We start from the raw sequence: 20161 nt of genomic DNA, 5'->3' as shown, positions 1-20161 counted from the left end.
AAGTTAATTAATGGATTTGATGTGGAAGCTTCACGCTCAGAACACGCGAGCTCAATTAGCTAAAAGAAATAAATAAAGAGGCTGGTGGAACTTTCCAGCACTTTGGGGAGAATTAAAGAAGGAGCGGAATGCCGGCAGCAGCCGGTCCTGCTCGCACTTCTAATGAGTGTGTCTGATTGGCTGCGTTTCTCCTTATAGAGTGCTCAGAACAAGCCGCAAACAATCAGCATGAAAGGCACTGATAAGAATGGCATTTAACAGGGTCAGAGTGTGGGAGTGTGTGAGTGTGTGAGTGTGTGACTGCATGCAGAGTTTTTGGCCTGTCTTATGTCAGAGGAGTTTAATTAGTGTTAAGGTTTGGGGGAGTGGGCGGGGTCTATGTGTAACAACTCAAATAAGCTACACATAATAGACACTCATAGCCATGAGCTGCTCACCGAGTGTGTGCGCACGTGTCTGTGTGTGTGTGTGTGCTGATTCAGCATTATATTCATTACAACGCAATCCCAGCATCGTCTCCCACAGTAAACATCGGCCTCAGGGTAGACTCTGCACACATCATTAAACATACACTCACTTAGGCCTCTGTGTGTGTGTGTGTGTGTGTGTGTGTGTGTGTGTGTGTGTGTGTGTGTTTGAGAAAAAACTGAATTCTAACACTGACCTTTATTTGTTCAAGATGAGCGAGATAAAGATACAGAGAGAGAGAGAGAAAGAGAGTGTGAGTGAGTGAGTGAGTGAGAGAGAGAGAGGGGCTAAAGAGAGAGCCCACCCCACGTGCCGCATCGTCCCTCCCGTCCGGCCCCCTTTGCTCTCCCTTCTTCTCCGCTTCAGCAGCTGGTTACATCCTGTGCTGGTAGGGTGGGATACGGGTAGGCGGCAGGCAGCAGATCTCTCTGGCTACGGTGAATGTCCTGTGAAGCGGAGAGACGGCAGGCGCTGGACGCAAGGGATGACTTGGTTTAGCTATAGCTTTAGCTCTCCAGGTTGCCCAGGCTCTGAGGGAGGGGGGAGCCAGGTTAGACTTGCGATGGGTCAGGGATATGCTGATGTAAACCTGACCCACTTTTAGGGCCGCCCATTCTACATGGAGAGGAGAGCAATACTGGTGAAATACAGCAGACCTTTATTAGACTGTGGGAAGATATTCATGAGGTATCCTTTTGTACATTTACACTGGGGGCCTAGTTAGAGAGTCAGAGAGAGAGAGAGGGATTAGGATGTAGGATCCCTGGGGCTTAAAATATACCTATTGCTGACACGCACAGCTTGCAAAATAGAAATGTATTGGCTGGAGAACGAGAAGCTCTGGAGCAGCAGCACTTGAGCCAAACACTCCAAAGAACCATGGTTGTAAAGGGGATGTGTGAGTGAAGAGCCTATGAAGGTTCTAGACACTCCCATCTCTTATACAAAAAGGGTTCCCTGTAGAACCACGAATAGTTCTTCTAACCCAACAGTTAATGTCACCATGTCCAATGGTAAGCATCAGTTAAAGGGGTATAAAGCCACCATGCTGTGGAGCAGTGGAACTGCCTTTTCTGGAGTGGTGGAGCTCCATCCAATACCAGTGGGACTCTCTCTCTCTCTCTCTCTCTCTCTCTCTCTCTGTGTTAGGGTGGATGGGTTGTTTACCAGCAACCCAGCTTGTTTCATAACTGTTATATTATTGCATTGTGTGGGTTGGAGAAGGTGTTGAAGTGTTGCAGTTTTTGGAATCCAGTGCTGTGTGTGTGTGTGTGTGTGTGTGTGTGTGTGTGTGTGTGTGTGTGTGTGTCTGAGTGTGTGTGCTGCAGAAGCAGAAGGCAGCGTCAGCGTCAGTTGGGCCAGGTCAAAAGCTGTCTGTCAACCCCCACCACACTGCCCACACCTTCACACATTCTGTCCTGTGTGTGTGTGTGTGTGTGTGTGTGTGTGTGTGTGTGTGTGTGTGTGTGTGTGTGTGTGTGTGTGTGTGTGTGTGTGTGGATAAAGCTGTGAACCAAATGTTTCTCTCTCTCTTTTCTTATTTTCCCTCAAATTCCTGCTTTTATTTATTTGCTTCTGTCTGCCAAAACCCGGATCGGTCACATGCAGTACTAACAGAGGAAGATGGCAGGCATACTGCACCTCATCATCACTTCATCTCAGTTTGGTCAACCTCACCTTTTAAGTTGAGCCTCAAAAAACATTCTTCCCCGGAGTTTGTTTACTCTTATTATTCCCATCTGTACCTTAGAACCCCCCCTATCACATTGTGTGAGGCCTTCCTATTCTAAGATTCCAGGCCATGCTGTTTGTTAATGGGACTCAAACTTATGATCTCCTGTCTTTTATTTCGAGAGATAAAGATACACACATACGGTTAATCTGATACACACAGATCACAATGAATCTGAGACACACAGATCACAATAAATCTGAGACACACAGATACACATAAGGTAAATCTGCTGGGTTTCAAGTAGTGCAATTTCACGACTCTGGGGTGGCCCTACAGTCTAACTGCTGCATATCAAGTGTGTTCCTCAGTTAAAAAAACAGCATTGGCTCAGCGCTCCATTGTCAAAAGCCTCCCAGTCTGAGGACGTCATGTGATAGGGGAGTTCTTACCTGCAGATTGAGAAGGAGGAGTCACAGACTAACCGTCTTACACAATATTTAATCAGTTATTAGCTGCACTATATGATACGTTCTGCCACTCAGTGTTTTCAGCCACGCCACCCTTCTCTGGTCATGTTCTCAGCAAACGGAGCAGTAAGATAAGGAGGCAGCAATTCCACCAGGGTTTTCAGCCCATATTCATTGAGTCTGTGCCGTCTTTCAGGGAATGCCTCCTCTCCATATGTCTTGCCTGTGTGCTCTTCTTGTTTCATCTGATTCCTACCATAGCCATCCTGCTCTAACCTAGCAGAGCCCGGTTGCTAGCATTGTGGCTAACCTGCTCCAACCCTGCTGAGCCTTACTGCAGTTCCTGTTAGCATCAAAGCTCCAACCCTGCTGAGCCCAGCTGCCGTTCCTGTTAGCATTGCAGTTCCACACCCTGCTGAGTCTGGCTTTTAGCATCATGGCTATCTCGCTCCAACCCTGCTGAGCCCGGCTGCTATCAACACGGCTAACCCGTTTCAACCCTGGTGAACCCGGTTGTTCTGTCTTACAGCACTGCGGCTCCAACCCTGCCGAGCCCGGCTGTTAGCATCATGGATATCCCACCTTTAACTCATAAAACACTCTGTAGCTTTATCAGCGGCTCTCTTTTTGAAGCCCTTGGTCACCTAGAATCCACAGCCAGTGCATCCGTCCTTCCTCCTGCAGTCCTGCAGGAAAACCGACCTTACGGACATGGTCTCGTACTTCTGAAGCTGATAAAGTTACGCTCCGCGTCGCGGGGGCTAAAAGGCCACTGTTAAATATTTAACCATCTAATAAAATTTGATCTGCCCCTTCAGAACCCTGCATATCTCCTTTTGTTTTTAATGAACTGTAAAATGTTTAATTAAATCTCTAAAAGCTTTGGTGGGGGGAGGGGAAGGTGTGGAGATTTAATCTCTTCATCACCGGGAGGACGGAGCCGGCTCGTTCGGGCTGAGAAAGAGGAACGAGTTATTCCTCTCCTCTCTCATTAAACCAGGGGAAGACACTCCCTCCGTCCCTCCCTCTGCTGCACCCATCCGTCTCTCTGGTCGATCGTCCTGCTCTTTGTTTACCCTCCCTCCTCTCTTCGACAGTTTCTGGATGCAAATAGATGTGCCGGATGATAAATCAACATATTAATCATCCATGCTCCTCCTATGCATCTCATGTGATGCATATTAATGAGCAGCAGCACATGCATTCATATCGGTGTGGTAATTGCTAAAGTTCTGTACTGGGTCAGTATTAGGATTTAGGATTCTGTTATTTGTTGACCGCATGATGAAGCATTAATTAGCCAGAGTTCCAGATGAGTGGAGATGCTTTTGGAGCTGCTATTGCTACACCCCCCCCCCTCCCCACCCCCAACCAGTTTACAGTTTATTTTTTTAATAATCGAGAATGCCTAAAGTCAGTAAATCAGTAAATCACCCCAGTATTGGGGCTTGGTTGCACTCCTTTACCCTTTACACAGCCAAGCATATTCCTGTCTTTGTAAAGTAAGCCATCCTTGCTCCACGCTAGCCTTAACATGAACCTTTTGGTTGAAAGTGTAAGGGGTGGGTGTTCTGAGCAATGAGCTCTGAGAAGAAGATGATTACTGGGGCTGTTAAGCAGTGGATCTGTATCCAAGATTCTTTTTTGGATCCCCAACATCGGTACCTGGGGTATACAATTCCCAGCACTGGGCTGTGGAGCAGTGGAACTGCATTCTCTGGAGGGATGGAGCGCCATCCAAGACCTTTGGAATGACCTTTGTTTTGTATCCAGAACTAGTCTCCCATCCAACATAATAAAGCATTGAGTATGGTCACCATACTCAATGCCAATGGTCAACTAAAGGGGTATAAAGCCCTCAGCATTGGGCTCTTGAGCCGTGGAACAAACTGTCTACTAGCTGAATGCAGTCGAATCTCCTCAGCAGCAATGATCCAACATGTAGTATAAAGCCTTCCCAGAAGAGGCGAGGCTGTTATTGCAGCAAAGGGAGAACAAATTCCCTGTAAATACCCTGGATATCAGGAGAAGTGTGGGTTGAGCAGGTGTCTATGAGCTTTTAGACATATATAAATGGCTCCCCAGTGCACAACTAGTAAGACAAGCCAGTGTCAGATCAATAAGACATTCAGCACTGCTGATTATCAAACAAGACAAGCTCAACCCTCTGGTTGTAATCGTCGACTAGTCCCATGACAGGGTGGACAGTTCCGGTCCTGGAGGGCCGGATTTCGGTGCAATTTTGTGCAAGTATACCTGATCCAATGTACTTGGATTAGCATTTGGTAGCATTAGGTCTGCAAACTGTGGACTGGACACCCCTGTTCTACAATGAGGTCTTCTTTACCAAACAGTTATGAACCCCTGTTAGAAAAAACTGCCATTGGATGACACTCTATGTAGGAGTGGCTTGCTACACTGTTAAAAGTGAGTTTTTTAGGGGGACTTTAATTTGGAACTGTGGAGGAACCTCCAAGGAACCTTGCAGAACCTTGAAGAAAAGGTTCTTGGAAGTGTAGGAACGTGATTCCACAATTTACGGATTCACATAGATCTGATCTGGAATTGGAGGCTAGGCTATTGAATGTCACCGCCATTCTTCAGTGTACATATTAACATCTACAACTTACTTAGGAACCATTTCTTAGCTCATCTTTCTTATTAGTTGGTGTGAGGGTGTGAAAGTCAGATTTTTATGTCCATGGCTAGTGTTAGCATGCTGTGACTTTGCTACAAATAAGTTATTTCAACCTTAAATTCAGCTGTGCTCTCTCTCTCTCGCGCGCTCTCTCTCGCGCTCTCTCTCCTCCATTTCTCCGGCTCTCAGAGGAAGTGTGTAATTTTATATTCATCCTCTACCTCAGACATGCTATGATTTTACAGAAATGACTGTTCCAACACTAAGTTATCGCTCTCACACTCTCTCCCCCTCCCCCCTCTCTCCCCTCTCTCTCTCTGCAGCATGTCCTCCGGGGACGTTTAAGTCGAGTCAGGGCACGGAGCTGTGTCTGCAGTGTCCCCCCAACAGTAGATCCACATCTGAGGCCTCCACCATCTGCGTTTGTAGGAACGGCTACTACAGAGCAGACGGAGACCAGCCAGACATGCCCTGCACCAGTGAGTTCATACACCTCACACACACACACACACCTGCTAGTAAGCAATGGTCTACAAAAAGAATGCGGTTTCCAGGCCTGGTAGGTCACTGGATTATTTTAAAGAAGTCTTGGCACTACCAGTCCAAGGAGATTAAAGGCCAACACTGGGTGCAGGGAGCCAGACAGCAGTCTCTGCACACAGAGTCTAATGTAGGATGCCAGAGGCAGTCACCAAGGACCCCCAACCAATTCCAGCATTGTTCTATTCAAATTCCCAACTTGGGACAGGTCCACAGGAACATTTTGGGGATCCCTTAGGTTTGGAATCCGAATACAGACTGCATAACCATGAGGACAGAAAATCTGACCGTCCTTTCCTACTCATCAGACCACGGCCAGTTCTTACATACTGTAGCCTCAGCCACATAAACTATTGCCTTTACAGAGAAGCAACTCTTAGGTGTGCTAGTCAGACACCCAACCCATCTATTCCCCAGTTTTGTTCAATTCAAGCTCCCAGCCTGAACAAGGTAATCGAGGGGATTAGTTGTGTATCCTATGGAACTGTCCTGGCATTACTGGGAAGCAGATGGCTGAGCTTCTCAAGGACCCATCTAATATCTTATGCTGCGTAACTGGCAGTGCAACACTTCAGCCATGCTCTAATACCAGCCTTTCCGATCTGGTCTCTGGAGACTCTAACCCAGTTGTGTTCTATTCAAGTTTCCAACCCAAACCAAGTAATCAAGGTCTAGTAAGCCAGATAAATCTTTTCACCTAATGAGACCAAGCCCAATTTCTTATATACCCTCAACCACATATACCATTTCTTCAGGATTCCAGTATTCCAGGGTTTCTCCACTGACTCCATTGAATGAAGGCTCCTGGAGTATCTTTAGGCTACTATTTTTGAAAATATAAATATATATTAAATATATATTAATATATATATATATATATATATATATATATATATATATATATATATATATATATATATATATGAAGGTTCTTTTTTTATTATTTATTTATTTATTTTGTTCTCCAATCGTTGGCACTCTACCCCTATCACATGTAATGCTCCTGACACTGGGAGGGTGGAAATTGCTACATGCCTCCTCCAACACTCCAACCAGCCACCACCTCTTTTCAAACTGTCGCCAATGCAACATCATGAAGTGATATTGTGAGGACAGACTGGCTCCGGCTGCTGATGGCGGGCAGCATGATCAGGGATCCAGTGATCCTTGGGTCATACTGGCGGCGCCTTTGTCCACTGGACCACTCGGAAAGCACTTTAAAGGGGCCCTCCACAGTTTTAAATTGAAGAACCTCCAGAGGCTCCTCAGGAACTTCTTGAATATGTATCTCACTGATATGAACTTTAGCTCTTTGGAAAGACTTTTATCCATAAGGATAAAAAAGCAGTTCTTTTATGAAGAAGCTTTCTTAAAACACTGTAAAACAGGTTCCTCCACAGTTTAAATGAAACGGTATTGTCCTTTCAACAGTGTATTTTTTAGGGATGTCCACCTAGTTCCTTGTTTCGTCCAATTTAACTGGTTGCTACCAGAGAATCAGGAGTAAGTCAAGGATCCTTTAGGAACCCAGAGTTGGATGTTCATCACTTGGGTGTCAGAAATGTGTAAGAACATGCCCAGTCTTATATTCATATATCCTCAAAGTACCTTATGATATTGGCATTCCTGAAAGGCTGCTCCGAGTATCTTCAACAACAGAGGGCCATCAGTTCTCCCTTTGAAGAACTTGACCTCTGATTAGGTTAATTGCCTGGCTTAGTCCAGCAGGTGTATTACAGCGGCTGTCCTGGACTCTTGCTTTTCATGACCAGGACTGATGACCCTTGTTCTTGTACAGCAGCACACACTTCCTTCCATACTCTGTTATCCAACTTTCTCCGCTCGGTCCCCAGGGATTCCCGCACTGTCCAGTTTTGTCCCGTTAAAGCTCAGAACACACAACAGGTAATGGAGGGCTGGAGAATGCTCATTACCTGGCTTGTGCTGGGAGCTGGGGCAGAACAGAAATACAGACTAGACGGGCATCCCAGTGGGCTAGGTTTGAGTAGCTGTGCGTTCGTGAGAGCAGGTAGAGCAGTCTAGCTCGGAGCTCATATGTAGGTCAGGTGGAGTTTCGTGCCATTAATGTGATCGAGTGGTGCTCTCCATCGGAGCAGCTATGTGGAGAAGTGGGTCAGACTCTCGCCGAGGCATCTGGAAGATCAATGAGGGAGGAAGAGAGTCGTGTTCGGGAATACGTTCCTGTGGACCCTGAGTTGTAACGACTGGATAACGCCTAGGTCTCCCGGGAGTCTCTGTCTATTCCTCGGAAATTCCGAGGTAATTCGCTAATACACTCGCGTGCGTGCACACACACACACACCTGTTAAAGTAGTATCCCGACATGCGCAAAAGGGAAGGCTGGTTGAACTGATTGACGTGCCCCTTTTTGCTGTTGGCTCCTCCTCCTCCTCATGCGGAATAGTCACTGGGGAACAAAGGAAATGGACCATGCTATGTAGGTCAGGAGAAAAGCAATTTCTCTCTCTCTCTCTATATCCCTATGTCTCTCTATCTTTCTCTGTCTCTCTCTTTACTATTCATCATCCTAATTTATGAAAGACCAGATGTTTCTTTTTTTTCTTCTTCTTTTTTTATGAATGAAATATTGAAACCATTACTGCAATGCTGCAGGCCTGCTGAGATTTGGGATGAACACACACACACACACGCACACACTGTAACCGTTATTTAAGCATCCACCTCACCTGTCTTCCTGTTTGGTTTTGTCTTTCACTGTTCTGGTGATTTCTTGCGCAACCAAGACAAGTGAATCGGAGTGTGTAACGCACGCAAAACTACACACGCTCACACAGTTTCCATTAAGAACAGCTGCTATTGTCTTCCTCATGCATAATTCCAAGTTTTAATGTTCGGAAAGCCGAAGCGACTCATTTGTCCGGAGAAAAAAAAAGACAGAAATTCAAATGAACACGTGCGGCCGGGACGAGTGCGCAGCACTGGGCTCTGTAGAAATACATACGGATGGTGGGATCATTAGTATTAGTCTCCAGGCTCTGATCCTTACGGCCATCATTATTTTACCAATAACATCCCTTCCACCGCCGCAAAGTTAGTTCGTGTTGGGCTGGAGTTTTGTTTTTCGGGAGGTGGCGAGTTATTGAACATCCAGCTTGATTTAATTCACCCTCAGAGGGAAACGGAGGGGGTTTGTGTATTTTGCCATTCATGGATTCGTTAGGCCTTATTTATTCATAGAGCAGCCGAATAATTGGCTGCATGAAAAGAGGAGTCTGCGCCTGTTTTTCTGTTTCCTTACCCCCTCTCTCTCTCTCTCTCTCTCTCTCTCTCTCTCTCTCTCTCTCTCTCTCTCTCTCTCTCTCTCTTTCTCTCTCTTTCTCTCTTTCCTCCCTCTCTCACTCTGTCTCTGCTGGTTCACTCACTGTCTATCCTCTCTCACTTATTCTCTCTCTCTCTCTCTCTCTCTCTCTCTCTCCCTCTCTCCCTGTCTCTTCTTTTACTCACTGTCTACTGTGTCTCTTCCCTCTCTCACTCACTGTCTCTCCTCTCCACACATTCTCTCTCTCTCCCTCTCTCTCTCTCTCTCTCTCTCTCTCTCTCTCTTTCTCCCTTTCTTTCGCTCTCCCTCATACACACTCACGGTCTCTTACTCTTTTACACACACTTTCATTTTTTCTTCAGGGCCTCTTACACTCTCTCTCTCTCTCTCTCTCTCTCTCTCTCTCTCTCTCTCTCTCTCTCTCTCTCTCTCTCTCTCTTTCTCCCTTTCTTTCGCTCTCCCTCATACACACTCACGGTCTCTTACTCTTTTACACACACTTTCATTTTTTCTTCAGGGCCTCTTACACTCTCTCTCTCTCTCTCTCTCTCTCTCTCTCTCTCTCTCTCTCTCTCTCTTTCTCCCTTTCTTTTGCTCTCCCTCACACTCACGGTCTCTTACTCTTTTACACACACATACACTTTCATTTTTTCTTCAGGGCCTCTTACACTCTCATTCTCTCTCTCTCTCTCTCTCTCTCTCTCCTGGCTTAAACGCTCTCTCTCTCTCTCTCTCTCTCTCTCTCTCTCTCTCTTTCTCTCTGTATACACACATATACACTTCCTCCTCTCTCCAGGGCCTGCTGTGAAGCGGTGGGTAGTGTGTGAGGAAAAAGTGTGTGAGGGAGAGAATGAGAGAGAGAGAGAGAGAGAGAGAGAGAGAGAGAGGTTGTGAAACGAGGCTGATTAGGGCAGTGATGGATAGGAGAGCAGGGAGTGTATCAGCGGGGTTCTGGAGCTCCACTACCCGACCCAGGACTAGCCAGCCATACACACACACACACACACACACACACACACACACACACACACACACGTATACACACACATACACATACACACACACACACACACACACACTTCCTTCCCTATATACTTCCCTCCTTCTACTCTTCCCCCCCCCCCCCCTTAGGGGACTGATTGATGCTCTGTCTTTCTCTCATTTCTCTCAGAGGCCATTGCTCTCTCTCTCAGTCCTCAGTCTGTACGTCTGTCTGTCTCTCTCTCTCTCTCCCTCTCTCTCTCCCTCCCTCTCTCTGTGCCTCTCCCCCCTGGAGGCCCATATGCTTCTCTCTGGTCCCCCTTCATTCCTCTCCATGGGAGACTGAGTCAGTGGGTCCAGCCTAAAGAGCTTAGAGTGTTCATCAGAGCCTAAATTATTCCCTTAGAAACTTCCACTGTGTCTGTATGTACACGTATGTGTGTGTGTGTGTGTGTGTGTGTGTGTGCATGCGCAAACACTCTGACAGCTTGCTAGTTAATTAGATAAAGCTTTGGAAATCAAAAATTATTATAGGTAATATACTGGTTTATAAGAGTGTGTGTTATTGTGAGTATTATTGGGTGTTACTGCATTATTGTCTGTCAGTATTGAGTGTTAGTGTCAGTAGTATCGGGTGTTACTGTCAGTAATATTGGGTGTTAGTGTCAGTAGTATTGAGCGTTAGTGTCAGTAGTATTGAGCGTCAGTGTCAGTAGTATTGGGCGTCAGTGTCAGTAGTATTGGGCGTCAGTGTCAGTAGTATTGGGTGTTAGTGTCAGCAGTATTGGGTGTCAGTGTCAGCAGTATTGGGTGTCAGTGTCAGCAGTATTGGGTGTCAGTGTCAGCAGTATTGGGTGTCAGTGTCAGTAGTATTGGGTGTCAGTGTCAGTAGTATTGGGTGTCAGTGTCAGCAGTATTGGGTGTCAGTGTCAGCAGTATTGGGTGTCAGTGTCAGCAGTATTGGGTGTCAGTGTCAGTAGTATTGAGTGTCAGTGTCAGCAGTATTGAGTGTCAGTGTCAGCAGTATTGAGTGTCAGTGTCAGTAGTATTGAGTGTCAGTGTCAGTAGTATTGAGTGTCAGTGTCAGTAGTATTGAGTGTCAGTGTCAGTAGTATTGAGTGTCAGTGTCAGTAGTATTGAGTGTCAGTGTCAGCAGTATTGGGTGTTAGTGTCAGCAGTATTGGGTGTTAGTGTCAGCAGTATTGGGTGTTAGTGTCAGTAATATTGGGTGTTAGTGTCAGCAGTATTGGGTGTTAGTGTCAGTAGTATTGAGTGTCAGTGTCAGCAGTATTGAGTGTCAGTGTCAGCAGTATTGAGTGTCAGTGTCAGCAGTATTGGGTGTCAGTGTCAGCAGTATTGGGTGTCAGTGTCAGCAGTATTGGGTGTCAGTGTCAGCAGTATTGGGTGTCAGTGTCAGCAGTATCGGGTGTTACTGTCAGTAATATCGGGTGTCAGTGTCAGCAGTATTGGGTGTTAGTGTCAGTAGTATTGGGTGTTAGTGTCAGTAGTATTGAGTGTCAGTGTCAGTAGTATTGGGTGTTAGTGTCAGTAGTATTGAGTGTCAGTGTCAGCAGTATTGGGTGTTAGTGTCAGCAGTATTGAGTGTCAGTGTCAGCAGTATTGAGTGTCAGTGTCAGCAGTATTGGGTGTTAGTGTCAGCAGTATTGAGTGTCAGTGTCAGTAGTATTGAGTGTCAGTGTCAGTAGTATTGAGTGTCAGTGTCAGCAGTATTGGGTGTCAGTGTCAGCAGTATTGGGTGTCAGTGTCAGCAGTATTGGGTGTTAGTGTCAGTAATATTGGGTGTTAGTGTCAGCAGTATTGGGTGTTAGTGTCAGCAGTATTGAGTGTCAGTGTCAGCAGTATTGGGTGTCAGTGTCAGCAGTATTGGGTGTCAGTGTCAGCAGTATCGGGTGTTACTGTCAGTAATATCGGGTGTCAGTGTCAGCAGTATTGGGTGTCAGTGTCAGCAGTATTGAGTGTCAGTGTCAGTAGTATTGAGTGTCAGTGTCAGCAGTATTGGGTGTTAGTGTCAGTAGTATTGGGTGTTAGTGTCAGTAGTATTGGGTGTCAGTGTCAGTAGTATTGGGTGTCAGTGTCAGTAGTATTGGGTGTCAGTGTCAGCAGTATTGGGTGTTAGTGTCAGTAGTATTGGGTGTTAGTGTCAGTAGTATTGAGTGTCAGTGTCAGTAGTACTGGGTGATAGTGTCAGTAGTACTGGGTGATAGTGTCAGTAGTATTGAGTGTCAGTGTCAGTAGTATTGAGTGTCAGTGTCAGCAGTATTGGGTGTCAGTGTCAGTAGTATTGGGTGTCAGTGTCAGTAGTATTGAGTGTCAGTGTCAGTAGTATTGGGTGTTAGTGTCAGTAGTATTGGGTGTTAGTGTCAGTAGTATTGGGTGTTAGTGTCAGTAGTATTGGGTGTCAGTGTCAGTAGTACTGGGTGATAGTGTCAGCAGTATTGAGTGTCAGTGTCAGTAGTATTGAGTGTCAGTGTCAGCAGTATTGGGTGTTAGTGTCAGTAGTATTGGGTGTTAGTGTCAGTAGTATTGGGTGTCAGTGTCAGTAGTACTGGGTGATAGTGTCAGTAGTATTGGGTGTTAGTGTCAGTAGTACTGGGTGATAGTGTCAGTAGTAGTGGGTGTTAACTTTACACAGAATACATACACGTGTTATGAAACAGTGTTTTCTGTGTTATTTTGGCTGCTGCTAAACACAGACGTAATAACAGAGAGCAGAGAGCAATGCCAGTCACAGCTGTTTTCCAAGATTCACCTTGAGCATCTTCTACCTTGAACAAATGATTTATTTATTATTATTATTATTATTATTATTATTATTATTATTATTTATTTTCCATTACAGATTTTTCCATTATCAAGTTGCGTGTGAAGGTCTTAGAATCAACAGCCTGTAATATTTTACAGTATTACAGTATATTTTATGTAATATTTTATTTTATTCTTTGCACTCCGAGCTAAAAGAGGTCTATATAGTTCTGCAAAAAGGCTTCTCTGATCCAAAAAGCTCCAACATGACTCGGACAGTCTTTTTTTACGTGGAAAGTAAGGAAGATCTTGTAAACATGCTGTTTTGCAGAGACAAGGTATTTGCATTACTCGATTGGCCCTATTAAGCCAGAACTTTGCTTATTTACATGGATGTGTTGAAAGTATTAGGAAATGTAGAAGTGAAGAGAAAGATTAGTGTTTTTGTTGTCGTGTATTTTTCATCAAGAATTGCTCTACTTAACATGAATTGGCGTAGTCGGCAGCTCTAGCTCTATAGGCCTAAGCCATCACGTTCCTCCAACCACACACACACGCATACTAAGCCCACAATATGCTCCATCACAAACACATACGCGCAGTAGAGGGACAGGGCTGTGGTGTTGGTACAGATGCAGTAAACACACTCTAAGCCACTGTAATTGCCTTGCTAATCCTCTAGCTGCAGCCACTGCTTCCAACCCACTTTGCAGTGTCCTTAAGCCCCCCTCACATGCACACACACACATACACACAGAGAAAGCACATGCTGTCTCAAAATTATGTGTAGACACACACACACTTTTGCGCAACGGTGTGTTGTCACAGGGGGTTATGTATATAGCAGCCTGGGATCGGGTAACCACTGTGGTACATGGTTCAGCTAGTATAGATGCAAATGTCCTTGCCTCTAATTCTACACCTCGTCCCAACGGTAATCCAGTGCTCCAGCGAGGTATCGCATCTCGCCTCAAAGCCTTCAGGTTTTCCCTGTAGGATTCTGCGATTTTGCAATGGCAAGAATTCAAACGATTACCGCCAATCCTTGCTGTATTTGCCAGGTCTTGCAATTTTGTCCAATCACCACATCATCTGTGAAGCACTTTCACAATCATGCATGCTATGTACCAGAACGCCGCAGGCTGCGTCCCAAACCACATACCATACTAAGCACACTGTAATGAATGTGCAGCAAAGGATGGAATAGTATCCTCCCCTACAGTGGCGTGAAGGACTTGGGCACCCCAACATATAACGTTCACCAGCATCTCCATCCTTAATTAGCTTGTCATGACTATGGATTCATCACGATCGTTACTAAAGGCCTGATGATGCAAATTTCAAAGCTTTCTGAACACTCTGACTCCTCTAACCTTGTCCCAACAATCAGCAGCCATGAGCTTCTCCATGCTGCTGCACAGTTCCCCCTGAACATTCAGATAACAGATGCCCACAAAGCAGGAGAAGACTATAAGGATATAGCAGAGTGTTTGGTCAGGAGGTTGTTTCCTCAGTTCATGATGTAGCTAAGAAATGGCAGTTAACAGGAACGGTGGTGAAAAACTTGAGGTCTGGAAGCCCATAGGACTGCCAAGAACCTGCCAGAAGGTTTAGCTGAGTCAAGTGTGGTAGTGCACCATTCTACTATGCAGCGCTGCTTATGCAAACATACTCTACAAATTAAGCTGTGGAGCAGTGGAACTGTCAACTGATCATCCAACATCCTGACCACATTAACACTCCTAATGCAATCAGATCCTCACAGCAATGCTCCAAAATCTAGTAGAAAAGCTTCCCTGGAGAACAGAGAAAGTTACTCCAACATAAGCAGGATAATCTGCTAGTCTTTTAATACCCTTGATTTTAGGTGAAACAGTGAATGAGTCGGTGTCCCAATACTTTTGACACAAACCCAGATGTTTGAGATATGCTGCAGGCTTCCAACTCTGAGCTCTCAATCAGCAAAGGAATGTCTGGAGGACATGGGGGTGAGTCTACCATGCTTTGGGGTTGTGTTGCTGCCCATGGCTTTGGCAGCGTTGTACGGGTGCAGGTAAGATGCGATTCCATAAAATACGAGCAAATCCTGGGTCCAACCGATGCGAAAGTCCAACCATCGGTTAAAAGGCTGTGAAATAAATAAATACCGTGAAGATGTAGGAAGAAGAGCATTGCCATTGCCAGCGAACCCCCACCCCACCCACACACACACAGCCCCCCATAAAACTACCGAGATATATTGTGCTTCTAAGCCTCACCTGCAGGACTTGCTCCTAATGTCATAGAAAAGCACACACACATACAGTATAGCCCCCCAGGGTAAACCTGTGTGTATGTGTATGTATGTGTGTCAGACCACTGCTGCGATAATGATGACCTTCCTGCTTTATTGACACTGACCGCGTCTAAACGCTGCACACACACACACACACACTGACAAAGCAGCTTGACGCGTTCAATCGTTTAGCAAATCCCAGTTAGCCTTGTATTAGCGCACTAATCGGACGCTAAGCGGTTGCCAGGGCCGATTTCTCTCTGATTGGGTTTCTGATACCAGTGTGTGTGTGTGTGTGTGTGTGTGTCTGAGCTCTTTATTCCACCGTTACCCCTGGCGATAGCTTTGACTGACAGCCAGCCTTGCCAGTGCAGCAGGTTAAGAGCTATAGATTGAAGTACACATGCAGTGGGTTAGCCTTAGCACCAGCTAGAGCAAGCTGAGGGACGACGGCAGCTTTTTGTTTTTTTCTCGGTCACCTTTGTAACACTTCAGGGATTTGTAACTGAACACACACACACACACACACACTGTATTTAATAACTGCCAGACCTTGAACCTTAATCAACCCAGTTTTCTGAATGCAAGCACATATTTGAGAGTGGGAAAAGATGTACAGACTGATCGGTAAACTGTGCTACGCCATTAAAAAAGGGTGGAGATATGAGTGCTAGTGACGAGATCTCCTTCTGCTCCTACACCAGTTCATATCATTTACATGAAGCACATCCATGAGCAAATAAAAAGTCAGAACTGTGCAAGGTCAGGAGCCAGGGACTGCCCTCATAGGCAGAGGATGGAATTTGGGCTTCAGTGCATCCCGTAAAGAGTATATCCACCCAGAGCTGCTGTAAAGGTCGCAGGGGAAAGGTTAGGGTGATTCTAGATTCTGAAGTCCTGTGACTGACAGGGCCCCCAAAAATGTACTGAGTATTTTGGCAGAATTGTTAGAGGTGAGAGGCCCAGTGTAATATCTTTTCATAAGGCCTAAAATCCCTGGCAGCGCACCTGTATCCACTCTCAGTGTCAGCTGTTCACCTGTCCTCTCAGCACATTTAAAAAATGAATGTTACGGGGTTGTTGATAAGCGTGTAGAGGAGGGCATAGTGAGCAGCGGGACAGGGGGAATGGAGCCTATCAGAGGCTTTTCTGTTTCGTATGCAGCCGCAACAAACAACGGGAGGTTCGGATGGGAGCTTAGGAAGGTTGCCTCCCACTGCTACGTAATAATAGGAAAAATCCTCAGTATTTCATCATCATCAAAACTTGCCACAAGAAAATAAGTGGGCACCCCAGTATGTTAATAGTCTCAGGCTTTGTTAGCACTACTAGCAAAAAAAGTTCTGCCAGGTTTTTTTCTAAAAAAAGAGTAAAATACTACAGGTAAAATCCTGATCCTTATACTTGGGGTTTCACATAGGCCCCAGGCCATTCCCTTCACCCCTATTCTAATCACCCAATACATTACAACCTCTTCACACGGGTAATGAGCTAGGCACTTCCCTTCATCAGTGCTTTACAGCAACAGCTACGGTCTGATACTGGCTTGACAAGGGTCCAGAAGCACAGTATAACACTATGTTCATGACCACCAAGTACCACACCTAATATGTACACCCAACCCATCCCATCCCCTCCATCCATATACTAACCACCACTCTGAATTAAACCCATGACATCTCCGAAAGGCTCAACAATGAAGTCTGGCATCCCAGACACACTCCGCTCCAAGCTTGCTTTACTGGATTTTACCAGATTACTCACAACTTCTGTAAAACTATATAAACAGCATATGCACACTGAAGACTAGACCTCCCACCATACCACATCTTCAACCACATACTACCTTTCCTTATTCCACCTCAGCCCTATCTTATCCACAATCGCTGACTAGATTTTTCAGCTACTGCAGACAATTCCTTCATGGCTTCTCTTAGCACATGCTCTCTAATTCTGAATTCAGCCAGCAACAATTTGGCAGACATTGGTACAAAACCCCTAACACCTACATTCACAGATATATAATAGTAATAATAATAATAATAATAATGTGCATTTTAAAAAAAAGTATTTTTTAAAGAACAAGTCATTGTTTTGCATCTTATGGCTATTCTGTAGCAATAGAAGTACATAACACGTTCAAAATTGATGCTAATAATTCAGGCCTCCCAGTATTTTCCTAGTTTCAGTGTTGCTACACTCTCTAGAAGAGGGATTTGGACAGTTTGCATGTCCAGATTTCTGTCAGAATGGCTTGGTAAACCCCTTAAACCTTGTCCATAGATCTTACCTTCTGTTAACTCCTCTAAAAACTACAAAAATGCCACAACTCACAAAACCCTAAAACATAGCCTTGCAAACTGATATGCCAAACTAAACGGCTTCCAAATAAACCAGAATGGTTTCTGCATTACTAAAAACTACATAATGAATCTAGGGTTCGGGGTGTTTTCATAGGACGACAGGCATACCATTTTAACCCTTGCACGTGTAGCATCTGTGATTACCGTTTCCTAAGTCATGTCAAATAATCAAAAAGGAGAGGACAGTGGACAGTGGAGGACAGTCTGACAGGAAGAGGTCTGGCAAACCCAAATCCACAACATCATCAGAAGGCTCACATTACAGCACCTCATAGCTCAGCTTAGCTCTGATGGAAGGATGGATGGAAGTCTCGATTTCAGCTGTGGAGAGAAGATCTGGAGCTGCAGGTCTCACAGGAGGATGGAGGTGAGAAAGCCATTGCTCAGATGGATGATTCATTCAGAAAGAGAGGCTTGCCTTGCCTGACTTGCAGCACCGCCAATGGCCTACTGAATTAACTAGGGGCGTTCTACAACTCATACATTATCTCACTATTATTACTAATATTATTGCTGATGGATTTTGTGTACATTGTCTTTATGATCAGATTCTGATGATTACGGTGTGGGAAGAAGTGTGTGTGTGTGTGTGCGTGCGTGTGCGTGTGTGTGTGTTGTATGTGAGATGTGTAAATGATGAACTGAAATGCACTCACTGTAATGTTCCTTAGAGAGCAGTTTAAATGTGTCAGAACCCACAGTGTTCTCTGATCTCTGCCCTCATTTCCCCTTCTCTCTCTCTCTCTCTCTCTCTCATTTCCTCTTGCGCGCTCTCTTTCTCTCTTTCTCTAAGACTCTTTTTCTCCCACTCTCGCGCTATCGTACTCTAAGTCTCTCTTTCACTCTCTCCTGCTCTCTATTTCTCACTCCCAGTCTTTCGCTCTACTGTTCTCGCTCTCGCGCTCACTCTCGCTCTCATTCACTCTCTCTCACTTCTTAATTCTCACTCTCTCCCTCACTCTAACTCTCACTCTGCCTTGATCTCTCGACTCCCCTCTCTCTCTTTCATTCACTAGTTCTTTCTCGCGCTCTCATTGTGACCCACACCCACTCTCTCTCTCGCACTCTCACACTCTTACTTTCTCTTCTTGTCTCTGACTCTCTCTCATTGACTCGCTCCCTTACTCTGACCCTTACTTACACTTTCTCTCAGCCCCTCTGATTCGCTCTTGCTCTGTCACTCGCGCACTCTCTCTCTTTCTCTCTCTAGTGTGTATTCTCTATTGAGGGATCTGCAGTATTCAGTGTTTTGCGGTGTGTGTATGTGTGTGTGAGCGAGAGGATGTGTCTTTCTGGGTGTGTGTAGTTACTGAGGTACGCTGTGTGGTGGTCTGACTATGGGTGCGTCTCAGAAAGGTGGGAATGGAATTTCAGAGCAAAGCTCTAAAGAGAGCAAGAGTGAGAGAGGAAACTCGCCCAGCTTCCACGCCAGATTCGCAGAATACGAAATTCCTGAAAGTTCCACAAGGTGTTGCTTTACCCCACAGTGATCCTCCGGTCCCAAGCCTACTTATCTAACCCTTTAGACCCCGGCTGCCCTCATTAACAGTAAGTAGAAGAGTAATCAATGACAGGTCCCCATACTTCCCCTCATTCTCCACACTTATTTTCCTCCAGATCTGAAGGATCAGTAGGTTGGATGCAGTCAGTAATCCTTTACTACTGTAACACACTCTGTAACTTGCTTTCTCTGCCGCTGCATCCACAGTCTTCCTACAGTTGCCAGATGCACTGAATAATAATCCAAACTAATTGTGTGTCGCAGTATTTCCCACTCTCTTTTTATATCTCTTGCTCACTCTCGCTCTCTCTCGCTCCATTGTTCTCTCACTCTCTCGGTTCATTTCAGTTCCGCTTCGCAAACATAAAAGAGTAAACAAAGTTATTAATGCTGTAAACATGAACAGTGAAGAAAAGGAAAGGAGCAGTTCTTTGATGCTTTGATGCTCACTGGTCGTCTCTATAGCCGTGACAAACTGTCTGTATGAACAGTGGATTTATTTATTTATTATTATATTATTTTATTATTTTTTCCCCCTCTTCGCAAAAATGTACCACAGCTCTTGTGTATTACTATACTGCTCTCTACCAGCACAGGGCAGAGCCTTTAACATGTCTCCAATTGTGCTGCGGGGCCGAGATGTGTGCTGAGTGGTCAGTATTGGCCTGAGGGAGACGAGGTGTACCATCCTGAGCGCACTGTGCCTCATCTTGCTCGCTCACAGCTTCTACGGCAAGTTTGTGCCGCTGGACGAGGACCAGGGAATGGCCGAGGTGCAGTGCATTGTTGTGTACTGTAGAGAGAGGGGGCGAAGAAGTTCAATAGCCTTATATAGAAGAGTAATGTGGTGAGGCAGCATCCACCACAATATTGGGCTATTGGCTACATGGTAGGTAAGACTCCATAGGTGGCAAAACCAGTCTGAACAACAGGACCAGTATAAAGCCTATCCTTCGTTTAGGAGCTTTACACATGTGCAGATGTCACTGCAGCAGCTGATGAGATCATCAATAAAGCCTGTTTCTTTACAATCTGCCTGCCTACCAATCAATGGAGAAGGATATCTGAGATACATGGACATTGGGAATGAAGTTCTATAGCATATGCCATATGTGCATGAAGCCCAAATGTGGGAATTTAAATGTTTTCAAGCACTAGAAGGCTTTGAAATAGTTGTGTGAGTAGTGAG

At 45.3% G+C, this 20161-nt stretch overlaps 1 protein-coding gene across 3 annotated transcripts in view; it reads left to right on the top strand.

Annotated features, from left to right (window-relative positions):
* The window catches only part of ephb1 (EPH receptor B1), a 305121-nt gene that overhangs the window by 162729 nt on the left and 122231 nt on the right, over positions 1 to 20161 (top strand). For all 3 annotated transcript variants that reach the window (XM_072669348.1, XM_072669347.1, XM_072669346.1), the window contains exon 5: positions 5572 to 5727. In XM_072669348.1, the coding sequence (XP_072525449.1) occupies positions 5572 to 5727 (156 nt within the window). The remainder of the gene's footprint in view (positions 1 to 5571; positions 5728 to 20161) is intronic.

The sequence above is a fragment of the Salminus brasiliensis genome, chromosome 23 (genome assembly GCF_030463535.1).
Source record: "Salminus brasiliensis chromosome 23, fSalBra1.hap2, whole genome shotgun sequence".
Taxonomy (NCBI): domain Eukaryota; kingdom Metazoa; phylum Chordata; class Actinopteri; order Characiformes; family Bryconidae; genus Salminus; species Salminus brasiliensis.
Note: the sequence above shows the minus strand (reverse complement) of the source record. Positions and strands in the feature narration are given on the sequence as shown.